The sequence below is a fragment of the Larimichthys crocea genome, chromosome XIII (genome assembly GCF_000972845.2).
Source record: "Larimichthys crocea isolate SSNF chromosome XIII, L_crocea_2.0, whole genome shotgun sequence".
In the NCBI taxonomy this organism is placed as follows: domain Eukaryota; kingdom Metazoa; phylum Chordata; class Actinopteri; family Sciaenidae; genus Larimichthys; species Larimichthys crocea.
In genome coordinates, this window is record NC_040023.1 from 8,312,713 (window position 1) to 8,329,884 (window position 17,172).

The 17,172-nt window shown below is 42.6% G+C and overlaps 1 protein-coding gene across 1 annotated transcript in view; it reads left to right on the forward strand.

Annotated features, from left to right (window-relative positions):
• The window catches only part of myo1g (myosin IG), a 48,059-nt gene extending 31,109 nt beyond the window's left edge, over positions 1–16,950 (forward strand). Inside the window, exons 22-23 of the mRNA XM_010750794.3 lie at positions 419–576; positions 16,192–16,950. Of these exons, the coding sequence (XP_010749096.2) occupies positions 419–576; positions 16,192–16,354 (321 nt within the window). The 3' untranslated portion in view covers positions 16,355–16,950. The remainder of the gene's footprint in view (positions 1–418; positions 577–16,191) is intronic.
• Positions 16,951–17,172: the final 222 nt, after the last annotated feature.

Genomic DNA, 17,172 nt, shown 5'->3' on the forward strand with positions numbered 1-17,172 from the left:
TTATTGCTACGTTTACTCGAGTAAAATATCTGAATACTTTAAATGTCAGTATTATTCCATCTGGGTCACACCTCATGACTTTCCCTTCGTTGCACCTCCACACGTGCACGTTTTTCTCACCCTGCACACTCTGAGCAGAAATAATCCTCTGACTTTGCTCGTGGCGTGAGTTTTGATCCAGGATATACTGTGCTGCTCTGTATTAAATTCACAGGTATTATACATTGACGTGATAATCCCTGACATTTTTCATACAAATGAATATCCGGCGCTCTCTTATGTTCCCCTGAACAGCCCGTAGAGAAAACGAAGACACAATCATCCCTGCATGAACAGGGATATTAAACAGTGACATACTGTGGCTGTATATTTCATCAGAGCTGGTTGGTGTCTGCATGACTTTTGCCTCTCTCCACAGTTTACAGGAATGAGTGTGACCAGCGGGGTCGACCAGATGGTGGCGCTCCACACGTCCGCCCAGGACGACGTCCTGCTGAGTCTGCAGCGAGGCGAGCTCTGCCCCAACCAGGATCGAGTGGGCGAGCTGGTGGGAACGTTGGTGGACCACTTCACACGGTCAGTTCCACATGCAGACGCTTGTTTTCTCAGCAGGCAAACCTTGTTAATTGTGTCCTGTGGCTTCTTTCACTGTTGTCTTTGAAATGGTCGGCATGAGAGACGCTCAGAGGTTTCAGGGACAGCAGACACTTTGATTCAGGATTTCTCTTCATCTTCATCCTTCTGTGATGATGTGACCTGGAGATAATACCAAACGCTGAAGCTGAATACTAATGTTAAAGTCCAAGCTGACCATGAATCAGTTTTCTCAACAGTTTGACCAAATTTATTCAGAAACTAGACAAAATCATGGACGGAGCATGTCGCCTTTTAGTTTCAGGATAATAGTTCGATCCTTGGCTTCCCCACATGTTGAAGTGGGAAAGAGACCGAACCCCTAAACTGTCTTGCATGGCAGCTCTAGCAATCTAGAAAAGTGCTTCATCAGTTGCCATGTCTCAGTCAACCACAACTGGATATTTCTACAATTACAAACCTAACAAGAAAAATTCAAGTACATGTCTCAAATTTGAAGCGGCAGGGATGAGAGTCAGCACCTCCAAGTTGAAGGCCACGATTCTCGATGGATTGCTCTGTCCTCCGGTTGGGAGCAAGTTGCTGCCACAAGTGAAGGAGGTCAAGTATCCCGGGATCTTGCTCACATTGTATCAGACCACTGTTTGGAAGAAGGAGCTGAGCCAGAAGGCAAAGCTCTTGATTTTGCGGTCCATCTATGTTCCAACGTCACCTTTGGTCGTGGGCTTTGGGTAGTGACCGAGAGAATGAGATCGCGGGTAAAAGCAGCTGAAATGAGCTTTGTCCGTAGGGTGGCCGGGCTCAGTCGATTAGGATGACCTCTGGGCACCTTCCGTATTCTTCCTAACTGCAAAAGTGTTTAAAATTTTCTTCCACTCTTATTAAATGTCTTACTGAGACACTGGAGACCAGTCAGTCAGAATTTGGTGTCCGTAACATAAATTTCCGTTGTGAGGGAGCTCGTTAAAGAGAAATTATGGAGAGAACAAAGAGACTGATATCTGATACATGATATGGGTTCATGGGTGAAATGACTCGGTGGAGCCCCCTACAGTAGAGACAACAAAAAATGGCAATTACACCCAACAAATGTGCAACATCAGACCAAACTTAACACACTTCCTGTCATACTAATGCCAAAATGCTGTTTAGATCAGACATTTTGTCCATTAAATTTTATTTTTCAACACATTTTAAGTCCCATAAAGTCACCTCTTTAACAGAAATACAGCATATTTTTTGCATTAGTCTTGCATTACCTCTCAAGTCTTGTTGACTTTCTTCTTTGGATTATTTCAGGTTGCAGAAGTTTGTAGATTCAAGATTCAAAAGCTCCACGAGAACCTGCAACAGTTATGACATCAAATTAGTCTGCAATTACTCACGCTGATCATTTGTTTGTTTGTTTGTTTGTTATAAGTTGAGAGAGGCTACAGCAGCTGATTTAACTCATTATAAACCTTTCAGCAGAGAGGATAAATTAATTAGCGATTGTCTGGAGAGAAAACACGGAGCCTTTCAGGTCTAGGTGTCACATGAATAAACAGCACAGCTTCAGACTCATTGTCACTGGTCAAAGACCCCGACTCAAACCGAGTCTATTAATGCAGCATAACAATTACGCAAATCATATTCTTGGCATTTATCACTGTCATAGTTGTCGGTGTCTGCGCCCCGCTCTGAATAACTGCTGTGAAATGAATCAGTCACGCTGACATTTATCACATTTATCACTCGGAACCTGATTTGTCGTCGCTGTTTATAAAATCTGATTCACATCCACCCACATTCATCTCTGCCAGACTTCATTTGAATGGCAGAACCAGGCAGGTTTTCACACACAGCAGACTGTTTTGGTTGTGTGTGTGTGTGTGTCTAAGTGTGGGTGTGTTGTTGTAAGTACGGCCTGCTGAGATGGCACCGAATCTGCCGTGATTGGTCCCCTCAAAGTATTCAAATCCTGCCAGGACCACGCTGAGTGACGCAAAAAAAGAGGAAAAACATACAAATAAACAGTTTGGAAATTCATTGTGCTTCTGCCAAAATCCACCAAATCTTTGGACTTTTTCAAAAAAAGAGAGTTAAGATCCACTTACTTGATGTTTCCGATGCTAAATGAACCATCTGCATCTGTTCACTTGGACCACTCCAGCTCATGTTTACTTAACGCTGCATTACTTTAATGAACATGCGAGCGGCTGCATCTGCTGAAGAAGAACATTTAAAAGGTCTGTTTGCAGAGTAAGCACATGCTCAACTGTTGCTGCAGCGAAACAGCTTGTCCCGGTTTGTGTCTTCTTGCAGCAGGAAACCAAATTCTTGAGGGTGTGGTGACTAGAGCTGGAGCGATTAATCAGTTAGAGAATTAATTGATAATCAATTCATAATTTTTAAGCAGAAATGAGCTGCTGGTATGTGAGGATAGTTGCTTTTTGTTGCTGTTTGTGATCGTTAGTTGAATATTTTGGGACTGTTTTAGGCACTTCTAATTATTTTCTTCGTTATTTTTTATAGAAAAAAAAACAACAACTAATTGATTATCATAAAACTTGACCGCAGGTCTCCATTAGACACGGGTCAGGTATTTATAAAATACCAGGTCACCTGCTTGAGCTGGTTCTAAGCAGCTTAGATCACACATACAAATATAAATGTTCAAACTCTTGTAAACATGGACACGCTACATATCGTCAGAATTAATTTACTCGGTTCATTTAATGGAAACCGTGAGCAGCAACTTTTACATGTGCACGACAAAGGCCTGATTGCTGTGAGTGACACCCAACAAGACTTACCGACCTGCTCATTAGCTGAGATTTCAAAATAAAAGTATTTCACTCATACTCAATAATGTAAAGCAAATGTAACTTAAATAAATTATAATTAGTTACCAAATTATACACTTATGTAAACAATAAAAGCAACAATTACAAGTGAAAGTTTGCAGAGAAAGTAATTAAAAAGCCCTATTAATTCAAAGTTTTACGGCAATTATAAAAACAATCTGCAGGTAATTAAATGGTGACAGTTTATTATAAGAACACCCAGCTGAAACTAATGCAGTTTTATTTTGCCATATGGTCAATTTGGAGGCTATAATTTACATTTGTTCATGCTGTTGGGTTGTATTGTGTTATATGTTCACTTATATTTGTTGTGTACGTCAATATAAATCTGTTAAAAGCAAAAAAAAGATGATTTTTATTCACAGTCGGCAGCCGATTTTAATTTTTTATGTGATTTCTGGCATCGTGACGAGATCAAACGTTGAAGAACTGTCAGCGGCGTGATGTTACTTCTTATGTTCAGTCACTTATTTTGTTTTTCGCTCAGCTCAGACGACAGCCGACAGAGTGTGTGTTCCCACTTTCTGTGTGTGTGTGTTCAGATGATGGTTTTTTATGAGTCTCAGACTTTTGGTCTGAGTTTGGTTTTTCTATGGGGGGTGTTCATGTGGAGGTGGGGGTCCCTGCAGCAGCAGCTGCGTGGCTCTGGTTCGGGGAAGAAGTCGACCATCAGGATTTAGTTTCAGCTCTCCGCCCTGTCTTTGTGCCACCATCTGCGGTGAATGGAAAGGAGGGGGGGTGGGGGTCGCGACCTCTACCAGGCTACTCATCAAAAGCTCCATGAAACAAAGTCAGGGGTGAGCTGTGGAAGTGTGTGTGAGCATGTGCGACGGGGGGGTTAGAGGAGGGAGGAGGAGGAGGATGACTACACGCAAACACACTGTGCTTCCTTCTGTCAGGAAGTGAGATCTCAGAATATGAGAGTCACGCGCACGCCGTTTTAGTTTATGAGGTTTGGAGAATGGTCAGGGGAGGCAACAGTCAATGGAGTGATTGTGACTCCTGCTGTTTCTTCCCTCAGTTCAAACATGAGAGAGTTGGATCTGTGAGTGTTTACAGTTGAGAGGGAGAGAGTGTGTGCACGAAACTGGGTCAGCGAAAAAGCAACGTTACAGGCACGAGGTACAAAATCTGACTTCAAAGCCGCTCTGTGTTGTCGGGCGAAGACGGCGAAGACAAGCTCTCTGGTTTTCTGTCATGTCACATCCGTCTCTCGTTCCCTCGATGGAGCGGCACTCCTCCGCTCTCTCCTCCAGCTCTCTCCTCCTCATCCACCGCTCTTTTCCTGAACGTCCTCTCATCCCTGTCTCTCTCTCTCTCTCTCGTGCTTTCTCTTCCTGTCACCTGGGTCTGAGCTGTCAGCATGAATGAGGCGTGTGTGTGTGTGTTTGTGTGTGTGTGTTGGTATGTTTACTAAGAGAGAAGCAGTGTGTGTGTGTGTGTGTTTTGGGGTTGGGGGGGTTGGACTCATGGACCATCTGCTGGGACAGCTGGGGGAGTATGAGCGGGCTAAAGTCAGGATTTAGGGTATAATCAGCCGTGGCCTTAAAAGATCGAGGAGGATTCTTTACTTAAAAGGCAATTTGGGGATTTTATTATTTTATTGATCACTCCAGAGACTCTTTTTGAAATATACCAGCTGGGATGTTTCGCCAGAAATTGCAGCAGTTACCTGAAAAATACAAATACAAGTCCTTATCCTGTGTCCCGATTATTGACAGGAGAGCTGTATGGTCGCCATGTTTGTAGTCCTGCCTCTTACAGTACTAAAGCCACTCACCTCTCAAACTAACGTGATAACTTCTGGGGAAACCCAGGATACAGGAAAGTTACATCAGATAGATTTTTGATTTGATTTCTGGCTGTGTAACAATGAAGACAACAACTCCCATGATCCCATCAGACTTCCAAACATCATCAAACTACGTTTATTTTTATTTTATTTTGTATGTGAGAGATTCCTAGCAGCAAAAATAAGCAGCAACCTCCGCTGTCCATTCTCTATACTGTCAGTAAGCAAAAATGACCAGGCACAGATGAGAGATGACACCTTCATCCTATACTTTAAACTTAAGTTAATCACAAAAATATATTAATCAGTTAATAATAAAAAGAACTTTATAGTTCTAGCCCTTCTTTCTTTTGCTTTTAACATCATTTATTGGGTGATATTCTGCTTTAATCAGACTGTTGTTTCCTAAAAACGTCTTCATAAAAACCTTTTCTATGTCATCTGGAGGATCCAGCCTCTTCTTTTGTTCAGTATTCCTCCTCCCCTCCTTTGCCTTTGATTGTTTTCATTCCCTCAATCTCTTCCTCCCAGCTTTCTCTCCTGCTCCAGCATGTTCTCCGCTCTTCTAAATCAGCACTTTCAGTTATGAATATGGAAAGACCTGGGACGGTGTTGCATTAATAGCAATCTTCTGGGTCACCCCTCCCTTCTCAAATCGAGGAAGGAGAGAGAGAGAGAAAAAAAACATGATTTCATTAACCTCAGAGCATATGTGAGCGGTCTTGTGATGTGGCTTTTAATGACCGGAGACACACAGTGAGCTGTTGCCGCTCACGTTGAAGGACTTGTTGACTTTCTCGTTTGACCTCGTTGGACAGTCAATAGTTTGTCGGTTCGTGTAAGCGAGGGCGAAGCCCGGCTCTCTCTATTTTAAATTCACTTTTTAGGTCGTAAGCAGAAAATAGCCTCCTCTGTCTCTCTGCCTCCCTTCTTTTTTTTTTCCTCTTTCCTCCCTCAGTGGCTGTCCTCAATGTGCTCGTCTCTCGGTCGGTCCTGCCGGCCGGAGCAACAGTGGGGTGCAGCTTGTGCTCTGAACTCTCCCCGGTCAGCTCGTCCCCCTTTTTTTGCTCGTCCCTCATCTCGCCTCGTCTGATCTGGTTTCTGGTTTTGATGCATGGCACAGGATCATATGGAGAGTAACTATGGCAACAGCCTTTAGGTGGACGTAAATGGTTTATATTAACGCTGACCTATTTCCGACTCATTTCCCATAGAGCCATCGGGTCATGTGGTTCAGTGATTTAGCCGCAGAGTCTGGACTCTGAATCTAGCTGTTGATTACAGCCGGGTCTGCTGCAGCGTCTCACTGGATGCCATCAGCACGTGTGTGAATAATTCAAACTCAAAACTGCTTTTTATCCAAGCACGGCGACTTCAACGACACATTAGAGTTCAGTATCTTTAAGTAGAGCTGGCAGCAATTTTTCTGTGTCCGTGCTCGTATTAAAACAGTGAGATTCAAAGTTTTCATGCATGAATGAATAATATTTAACTCACCTAGTTAAGTCTAACATGTTTAAGAAGTTATATAGTGTTAAATTTAACTTAAAGATCATTAAACTGACTTGAACTTTAACAGTTTTGATAGTTACTGCGATATATTTTGAGTTTTCTTCTCTAGTTGTCCTGCAGTATTTCATCTTAAACTTAATCCAAACTGTTGCATACAATGAAAATTATTTTTTTAAATTTTATTTCTCTTTGTTGTTGGGCACAACATGTCGCGGCCGCAGCGCTGTTTTGGTCTGTTCTCCACGCGACTACAAACTCCACCAGGAGACTTTCCGAAGTGTTTTTACCCACCAGACTTTTAACTTCAACTCAAATTTGGACATTTTTCTGGTTTCTGTGCTTCTAAATCTGTAAATATACGATGCAGTTGTTTCTCTTTTGGGTGTTTTTACGATCGGAAGTTTGCACAGGGTGTTTCATTTTGAAAAAATCGTCCGGGTTCTTTATCGTTTCTGTGACTGACTTGCGGCCAGCTCGAGCTGCTCTGTGCAGACACATGAGTATTCTTGGTGGAGCCGGGCGGAGGTGTCACTTCTGGGACATTTCTGAACCGGACTGCGGCGCTTCTCGTGGGGTTTGAAACATTGAGAGCATGCGATTAGCTCACGCAACACGTCGCGTCTTTCCCTGTAACATAATGTAGCTTTTCTGTCAGGCCAAAACTTTAAATTTGAACTTGTAGACATGTCCCTCCTACGCCACACGAACCATCAAATAAAGTATAAAGAGTATTCTGGTCCTTACTTCTAAGCAGCGGGATTTAAAGACTGTTTGTAGAAGTTCAGTGAGGACACCTTTTAGTTTGGTGATGCAGCTTCATCTGTCTGACACAGAGCATTTAGCATGTGATGAACATCTAAATCCAGACGAGTCTAAATGTTAATTCATAAGGAGGTCAGCGAGGTGGAGGAAATGAAATTAGTCAGAGGAGGCAGCAGCAAAGATTCAGTACTTAAGTGGTAATCAAGTAAAATAAACAAGAAAACAGACAAATGGACCCTCCAGTGCTTCAAAAGTAGTTTTATGCTCACATACGGTCAGATTATATCTTTAATGCTGCTCATTCTCTTTCATACACAGACACAAAGTGTGCGTCCTTGCTGCTACAGCAGCCTGCAGATATATAAACGACTGACAAAAGGCCCATTCAGACAGGATTAATATTACAGGAGGAAGCGGGTAATGAAATATTTCTCGTCTTCTCTCATAATAAAAGCCGTCGTTCCGGTGGCATTTCGGCCGCTGGCAAATTACAAGAGCTGTGTGGGAGAAACATGTGACCTTCATTACAGGCGGACTTAGTGTTGTATTTAATATTAGTATTATTTTCCCGGAGCTGCCTCATCGACAGAGACAGTTTAATATCTCTTATATGAGCGTTGATCAAGCTGCTTTTACAGTAAGCAAATCGAGGAATGTCCCAGGTTAAACACACTCAGACTTTAAGATTCAAAGTCTCCCTGCAGGTAATTAGGGACTGTAATTAAAACTGGGCTGACGGTTGAAAAATCACAGACATGCGCACTGACGAAAGGGATTAAAATCACTGACCAGTGCAGGTAGTACTGAAATCAGTCCTCCGACATAATCCCATCTGAATGGAGCTGAACAATGCGGCCGTGAAATAAATTGAAAATCCTAAATAAGTCCTTATTAATTTAAGATGTTTGTGTCTTTTACTCAAGGACTGGATTTTAAGTAGTTTAAAATGCTAATGAACAAGATTCTCAGCGTTTTCTGTTGAACCAACCCCTCGGACAAGAAAGTCCAAGCAGACGTCAGTGATGTAGAAGAAGGATTTAACAGTATGATGAAGCATCGAGCGTGTAGATAAATACTCATCATATTTTACGTTTACATCAAAGAGTCTGCGGAGGACGCTATGAAGACATCCCGACTGTGCCTCTTGCTCGGATGTTAAAATCTTGGGGACTTGAGTTTTTCGAGCCTCATGGCGCACTCACAGAGTCGGCTACTGACCTCAAAGACTTGCACCAAGCATCAAAAGGCCTCTTTGTGGACTGAAGCGATGCTGCCTCTAAATCGACCTTCGGAGTGCGACAAACGGATTCCCGAGCTTCATACATACATAGGTTTTTATCTCATTGAGCACGTTTGGCTGTTTTCTGGTGCATATGATATGATGATCAATAACAGCCATCACTAACAGCTGCCTGTTCAATGACTTCACCCCTGGAGGCGGAACAAACGCGTCCTGCTGCATAAAAAAACTCCTGATTGCGTTTGACCAGTCTTCGATAAGACGCTGTGTGCTCGCTCACTGTTAAACAGGTTTGATCTTTTCTCAGAAAACATGTCGGCGGTCTTTAAAATTAATCAGTCATAAAGGAAATTAGTGAACCCGGTGAAATTAAAGCACATAACACTTGATGACACACACTTATGATTCATGCCACATGCGTGTACAAGACCACAGTGTTGGTTTTGCATCTTAAGCCACATTTATAGAAACCACTCTACGTGCGTTAGCTCTGCTGTACAGTATGACTCATTTTTTTTTCCCAGAATGCCCCCTGACGAGACTCAAGGCGCAGGGTGCAGCTGGTTGAGGTGGGCCCACTGCTTTTGATGACGGTGATGTTAATTATAACGGAGACTATCGCCGATGATCAACGCGATGACGCCAAAGCGAACTCTGCGTTGGTTGGTCCGCTCCCTCCCTCACACCCGAGGACTCGAGCGGCCTCCGACCCACGTCGAGAAGGGCCTGTAAATGCTGCTGTTGCCCCAGCGATGGTTGCCAGGCAGCTGAGGAAGTGCTAATTAAGATTGCAAGGGGGAAATTGTAGGTTTGTGTTGACGAGCGGGTGTCAAGTCAGGTGGGATGGAAGAAGGTTATGGGTTGTGGGATGGATGGAAAAGCTACAGGTGACTAAGAGACAGCTTTGTGCTGTTGTCCTTATTTAAAAGGAGAAGTTTGACATTTCTTGGGAATCACAGTTCAGCATCATGGTTGTAGCAAGTTTAGCACGGTGTATTTATGCATTAATGCATTCTAGTTCCTCCTGGGGGGCCCAAGGTGTTCCCAGGACCATGTAGTCCCTCCAGTGGGTCCAAAGGAAGGCACCCATGAACCACCTCAGCTGGCTCATTTCCATGTGAAGGAGCAGCGGCTCTACTCCGAGCTTCCTCTGAACGTCCAAGCTCCTCACCATCATCTCCAAGGCTGAGCCCAGCCACCGGATGGAGGAAACTCATTTCGGAGGCTTATATCCACAGTCTCATTGTACCCAAAGCTCATGACCACGGGTGAGGGATGGACCGTAGATGGACTGGAAAACCGAGAGCTTTGCCTTCCGGCCTACCTCTGTCCTCCCCGACAACGGTCCGTTACAAGCGAAGCAGTTCAAGTATCTTGTTCTGTGGTCACGTGAAAAAATGCTTTGTTGTTCACAGCAACCAAACATCTAAAGTGGAACTAAAAGAAATCTTAAATACTGATCACTTTCTTTAAAGCAAAGAGGTTTTAAGAGAAATACCTGATCTTTAAAAAAAAGGTTTTTAGCAACTGTGAAGACAGCGACTGTCTGGAAAAACAAGTTTCAAATTACACATTTCTCTTATCTCTCTGTAGTTACTGGCCTTCTAAATTAAAAAACAGCTCATTTGTTAGTTCCATCGAACACGACTGTTTTCATTTGAGCCAACACAAAGGTTAAAGGAAGGTTACTGTAAGTTTAAGTGACTAAAACTACTCGTTTAAGGTCTGGGAACGATCGCGGTCACGGATAACGGAAACCAAGCTGATTGTTGGTTGTTGTTGGTGGGATTCAGACCACAGTGTCCGGTGTCAAACGTAGACGCGCAACCATCCGCCCCACCCTCCTCCCCGAGAGGTTTGGCAGCACTCTAACAATGTCGTGCTACTTCCACCTTTGTGTATGTGATTTGCACAATTACCGGGTGTCAGAAAGAAAGAACTTTGGTTGATCGTACATTCTGCACTGACTATAATTCGCATTAAGAGATACAGCCATATTCAGTCGGCTGTATTTAATGGTCTCCTCTCGCAGCAGCAGAAAGCTGCACGTTGCTGCCCCGCGGGCCTTCACAGCCGCTGTCCTCCAGCACAGCCGGAGGCTTTCCTCAACGCGCTCTGCTGGTGTCAGGTTTGACTTGTGGTAGCCCAACACGATGAGATCAGTATCACAGACAAATCAAAACCCTCTGGAGGTCACTGGGTTTCTGTGTCTGGTTTGTCACCGCCCCAGCGGGGCAGGACAGCTGGTTTTAGGGGGTTCAGCAAGGCGGGGTTTCGAGGTTGACGAGGGGCCAAGTGGGACTTTGGAAAAAAACAAGACAAGGCCACACCTGTTGGACTTATGATGAACAGCGACACAGATTTGGAAACGTAGAGTGAGTTCGAATACTTTTAGCACTAAGGCAATACAAGCGGCAGCTTAAAGAGTGTGACTTGATAATAAATAATAATAAATCCTTCCTACACAAACTGGCTATAATTTAAGAATATTATTATTTACCTGTACTGATCTGCAGCCTGAGCTTCATTTTATATTTCCACTGTTTTAAACTGAACGCTTCCTGACACAGTGTCAGGTTGCAGGTTGGATTTATTCCTCTCTTACTCTCTCTGAATGTGCCAGTAGTCTTCTTCCATGCTTGTGATGTATTGCATGTACAGTACCCAGTAGGAAGTTCGAAAGAGGCAGAGAACCGGATTTATTTAAGGTTTTCGCACCAGATGTGCTGATGTAAATACAACACGTGCTGATCGCAGCGGGCTGGAGTCACAGTTTGCATGTTATTTGTGAGTGTCTGCAAAGGTGTGCCTCTCTCTTCACTGCATATGCATTTAAGGGAGAAAACTGTCAGTTTTGCCTCTGGAGAAGAGGCGTAAACAGAGCGTAGATGTCTTTTAGGTTCTAAGGTTGCACTGGGAAAAGAAATGTGCATTAAATGGAGACAAATAGTGGATTGATTTGATCAATCGGTGAGCTGTAAAATCACTACAGGCTGCAACTTAAGTCATCTTTGTCTTGTTAAAACATTTTCCTGTGTTTGGCTGAATTACCATCCATAACAAGGAGTTACGTTGGGAATGTTGGGAATCTCCATGAACTGATTACTTGATTGGCAGCCTCCTCTCTCTCTCTCTCTCTTGCAAGAAGGCTGTCAATCAAGCTCAGTCTGTGAACGCCCACGTGGCTCAGTGAAGAGGCCTAATCAGAGAGAAGAAGTGAAAACACCTGCGTATAGGTGTACCGTGTGTGATGAGTGGCTTAAAGAATGCAGGTGAAAGGAGTTCTGGTTGCTTGAAGAGCATGGCAAACTGTCTGACTCTGCCCAATAAAGGCAAAGAAATATAATTTTAAAAGATGCAGATTAAGTTTGAACCTCACTCCAAGGCCTGTGCTGAACTCTAGCCTCATGACAGAGCTCTGATTTCATGACTTACACGACTGTTGATTGTTCAGCGAGTTAAAATGTCTTTTCAAAGGGACTTTTGACAGAGCTAGACTAGGTGAACCCATTCCTCTGCCACTAGCCTTTATCCACAGTTAGGCTAAACATGTCACAGTAGCTCTGGACACCTGTAAAAATGTACTTTATTTATACAGCCCTTTACAACAGTCCTTTCTGTGTACCAAAGCGCTTTACAGCAGATAATAAATAAAGAGAACAATAAGTTAAAACAATAAAATACATCAAAATCAAACAAGATAAAAGTGTCATCATACTACTGGGTTTTTAGCCTGGATTTAAAAAGGCCCAGGTCGGAAACAAGACGCAACTCGACGGGGAGCTGATTCCAGAGCCTGAGGGCGGCTCGGTCACCCCAGTGTTTTATTATTTTGACCTGGGCACTTCAAGCTAAAGTTGATTTGTAGACCTCAGAGCTCTACCAGGATTGCGTACAGTTAAAAGCTCAGATAAATATGAAGGGGCGAGGCCGTTGAGAGCTTTAAAAACAAACATTAAAAGTTTCAAATCAATTCTATAAAGGACAGGAAGCCAATGAAGGGAGTTAAGAACAGGAGTGATATGCACACGTCTGTCGGTGTTGGTTAAAAGACGGGCAGCAGCGTTTTGTTGAAGGCGACTGAGAGAAGACTGGGAGACGCCGACATGAAGTGCATTGCAGTAGTCTAACCTTGAACTTATTAAGGCATGGGTGGCTTTCTCAAGGTTGTGACGGCTAAAAAACATTTTGACTTTGGCCAGGAGACGCAACTGGAAAAACATAGTCCTGACAACATTGTTGATGTGTTCGTCAAACCTGAGATGACTGTCAAAGGTCACTGATGTTGAACTCACTGGTAACTTTGAGAGACTTTGAACCTGTGAGAGCGGACAGGAGAGCAAAGACCAATGTGGGATCAATCAATCAAGCAGCCGCTTCAGCTCCAGCAGCTTCCCCTGCTGCATTTTCACAATGCCCGTAGTCCTTACTCTTCTGCTACACAGATAAAACGGTGGCCACTGAGGACGAGAAGTGTCCAGCACTCTACACTTAACCTTTTGACCATTATGAGTGCACCATCATAACATAACTAACGTTGCGAACTCACTAAAGTACCCAGAATAGCGACTGTAATTATGGAAGTATGCAAATTGAGACCCATCATTAGAGTTTACAGCGTGCAACCAGTTTAATTCTTTCTCTATTCTCCGATGTACTCACCTGGCGTATCTATTACTTTGCCAGCACAATTACATAACGCCTAAATTATGTAATCTGCATTAATTAAATTGATTTACAGCCATGTGTTTGAACAGAAAAATGAGACACTAACAGTCACATTGGGTCGTTCTTGCCAAAGTAGGAACGCACTTGCCAAGTTGGCCTATATATACGTGAGCCAGCCCTGCTCAACAGTCACATTATCAACGTTCAAAGGCGTCCACAAATAGCTGTTTGGCAAATATTGTTCTGCAACTGCTTTTTAAAGCCTTTGTGTTGGGTTCAAACAAAGTGCCTTCACTGGGAAAAAAAAAATCGGAATACATCCACGAAATATCTTCACGAGCAGGAATATCTACCGTGAATTCAGTCCCCTGGGCCTGCGGATGTGACGTAGGTGGATAACAGTACAAGGCTCTTTGTCTGCACGCTGCAGAGACTGAGCCATGTGACGGGGATGGAGCAGTGGGGTCGCTGTGGCCGAGCTGAGGCTGTAGAATCCCCAAGGGCCCGAGAGGAAGCGGCGACTTCACAATGGATCATCTTCAGCTGACTGTGCAGAGCCACATTTCATTGTCCCAGCTGTCAGCAGAGGGATTAGGTGTGTCACGCCAAAGCACCTGGACTCTGGATGTGACTGTGATCAATAACCAGTGTTGGGTATAGTTACTTTGGAAAGTAGTTAATTAGGTTACAACGTTACCATCAATTAAAAGTAATCTGTTACGTTACAGCGTCACCTATGAATAAAAGTGACACGTTACCAAAAATTAAAAGTATTTAAGTGGCTTAAGTAAACACAATCTGAGGTAAACAGGTAGCAGATTCAGATCCATTTAGAAATTAACGAGCAGTCAACGATCTAACAGAAATTTGAACAGCTGCCTCTCTGTCAAACAAAAATGATAACAGACCGAATAACACAAACAATAAAATCGCTCACTGGCACACGACAAACAGCCAAACTATAAAAATACTATTCAAGTGTCACAGGCCTAAATTCACTTTACCATCGTCCACTTTAGATTAGATTAGATTAAACTTCATTGTCATTACACATGTATAAATACAAGGCAACGAAATGCAGTTTAGCATCTAATCAGAAGTGCAAAATCGAAGTGCTATATATACAGTTAATGCAGTATTTACAGTAGCGCGAAGGCATAATATGTAGAGATTAAGTGCAGATAAAGTGCAATTAATAAGTTAACAGAGTGCATGATACAGATGTAACTAGACTAATATTCACATATATTACAATGCTGAACTATACAGTACAGATGTATGTTATGTATGTTATGTATGAACAGCTGTGCAAGTCCAGGGGTGATCATCTTTTTGGCAGAGTTCAATAGGGTGATAACTGAGGGGAAGAAGCTGTTTCTGTACCTGCTGGTTTTAGTCAGTAAGCTCCTGTACCGACGGGACATTCACTCTTCAAAGTAGTGATTAAAATGTAGTAGAAGAAGATTTTCGAAACATCTGTCCGACAGTCGATTTCTCTGAGGAGTATCATCACAGCACTATGCCTCCGCTGACACGTCCGCCGGTGGCTCAGTACTGTCTGACAAAAAGCTGCAGTCAGAATTTTTCCTTCCTTATCCAGAGAAATTCCTAAAGCAATGGATTACTTTTTTTTTTTTTTAATAACAAAGTTACTGATTACTTAACGCATGAAACGAACGCATTACGTTACACGAAAAAGTAATTAGAGTACTCTAACACTGTCAATAACAAACTCACTCGTCTGTTCATCGCTCTGCAGGAAAAATATCTTCACAGGGATGAAATGAGACTTTCTCATGTTGGAGGACTTCACCTGTTTTTGAGTTATGAGGTTATTATTGGTGGCGTAGGGTCACGAACTCATGACTGATGAATAATGACACAGTGAACAACACAGAGTCTTTTGACTATGTGAATCAGAGAGGTTGTGATGTTGGTGTGCATGGTATGGCTCGGCTCTTCTTGACTTGACTGGGTACGTTCTGCTGAATCCCCCCATCCATGGCTGCGAAGTGGTCTGGTTGTGCCGCCACCACTGGAGCTGATCACACCCATTCTAGACTAAAAGAAAGCTATTTAATCACGTAGCCTTCTTATGCATGGTAGAAGCACATAAACCAAAGAATAATGACCAAACCTGAGCAATGAATCACAGAGCCATGCTTAAAGTCAAGCTGAGCTGAGCCGAGCAATACCATACAGTGAAAACACTGTGTTTAGACCTAAGGAGTATATCTTGTTGTGATGTTTTCTATCATGTTTTCCTTGAAAACATTGGTGTAAAGTAGTCAAGTATTAATATCTGAGTATTGCCAAAGGAAAACCATTTAAAAGTAGAGAATACTCCCTTTATTTCTCAGTGAATTTCCCAAAATTTACTAAAACTAGGGAGCCTACCTAAAGGTCTAGTGTCTCAGATTCAGTGGTCTCTATTTACATAATATAACAAATTGAATATAATACTTGCAGAATTAAGTTTTCATTAGTGCATAACCTCAATATTTCTACAGCAGCCCAGACCAGACAAATTCATTTGTTTCGTAGCCACTGTAGTTTCTCCTTGATGGTAGGAACGAGAGGGTGGAACAAGGTTGTTGATGTATTGATCTCCTCAACATACATTTAATTTCTTGGACATATCACAGTTTTTCATATGAATGTGGCCTTAATGTTAGTTTGGGTTTATGAAATAAGGTGAAGATTAATGTAAGAAGGAAGGGAAAGATCCTCACAAGTATATTAATACAGACCTGTGTTTGTCTTTTTTTGTCTTTCAGTATAAGAAAAGTCCAGTTTCCTGTGAAGGTTTGCCGTTCAGCCGTGCAGATTCACATGCGGGGCAAACCGAAGAACATCACCGTAGAAACCAAAGCCGGCCAGACCAACGCAGATTTCAAGAAGAGCCGAGATGGTTTCGTCCTGCTCGTCCCGGCTAACTAACTGTCTGTCTAACTGAACCAATAACAGTTTGACCTCAGGACCTCGTCAGAGTTGGGCATCGACGTCTGAACTGGTCAAAACATCAGCGAGGTTCATGTATACGACACAAGAGACCATCGGGACTTTGATATCTTTTACTAGGATTGTTTAAATATTTTTCATGAAGCTTTTAAAGTATTGACACAAAGCAGAGTTGCTGGCAGAGTCTGCTTTCTTAACCCTGAGCTGCAGGAAGACCTGAAAGTTACAAAATAGTTTTGAGAAATTAAGAAGTCACAAGCGGACACAGCTGCCGTACACACACATATGATACTATCTTTGCTTTTGCTGTTACAAAAGATATTTGAAGACATTCTTTAATGAAAAGGCGGAATTAAAAACTTAAATAAATGCACTTTTTGAATGACAAATTGTACGTCACAATGCATAAATATAATCCAGACAAAACATTCCAGATATATTTTTGTACAGTGAACTGTTGTTTCTTTTGTTTTGTGTCCAAAAAAAGGCAGATTGTGATTATTCCATGTCAGAAGTAACAAAAAGAAAAGAAGAAACAAGACAGTGGAAGATAATAAATTATTACATTTACTGAAGATGGTTGTCTGTGTTTTATTTTTACCTCATGCGTCATCACATAAATAAACAGCATGCTGTACTGTGGCTGTAAACAAAACTTCATTATACTGTAATTAAAATGTTTCTTCGTTCGTTTACATTATCAGTTAAAGTTGTGGTGTTTGTACGCACACAGAGAAAACTGGACTCACTGAGCTATTTCCTCTCTCGTCCCTTTGGTGACCACTGGATCAGATCAG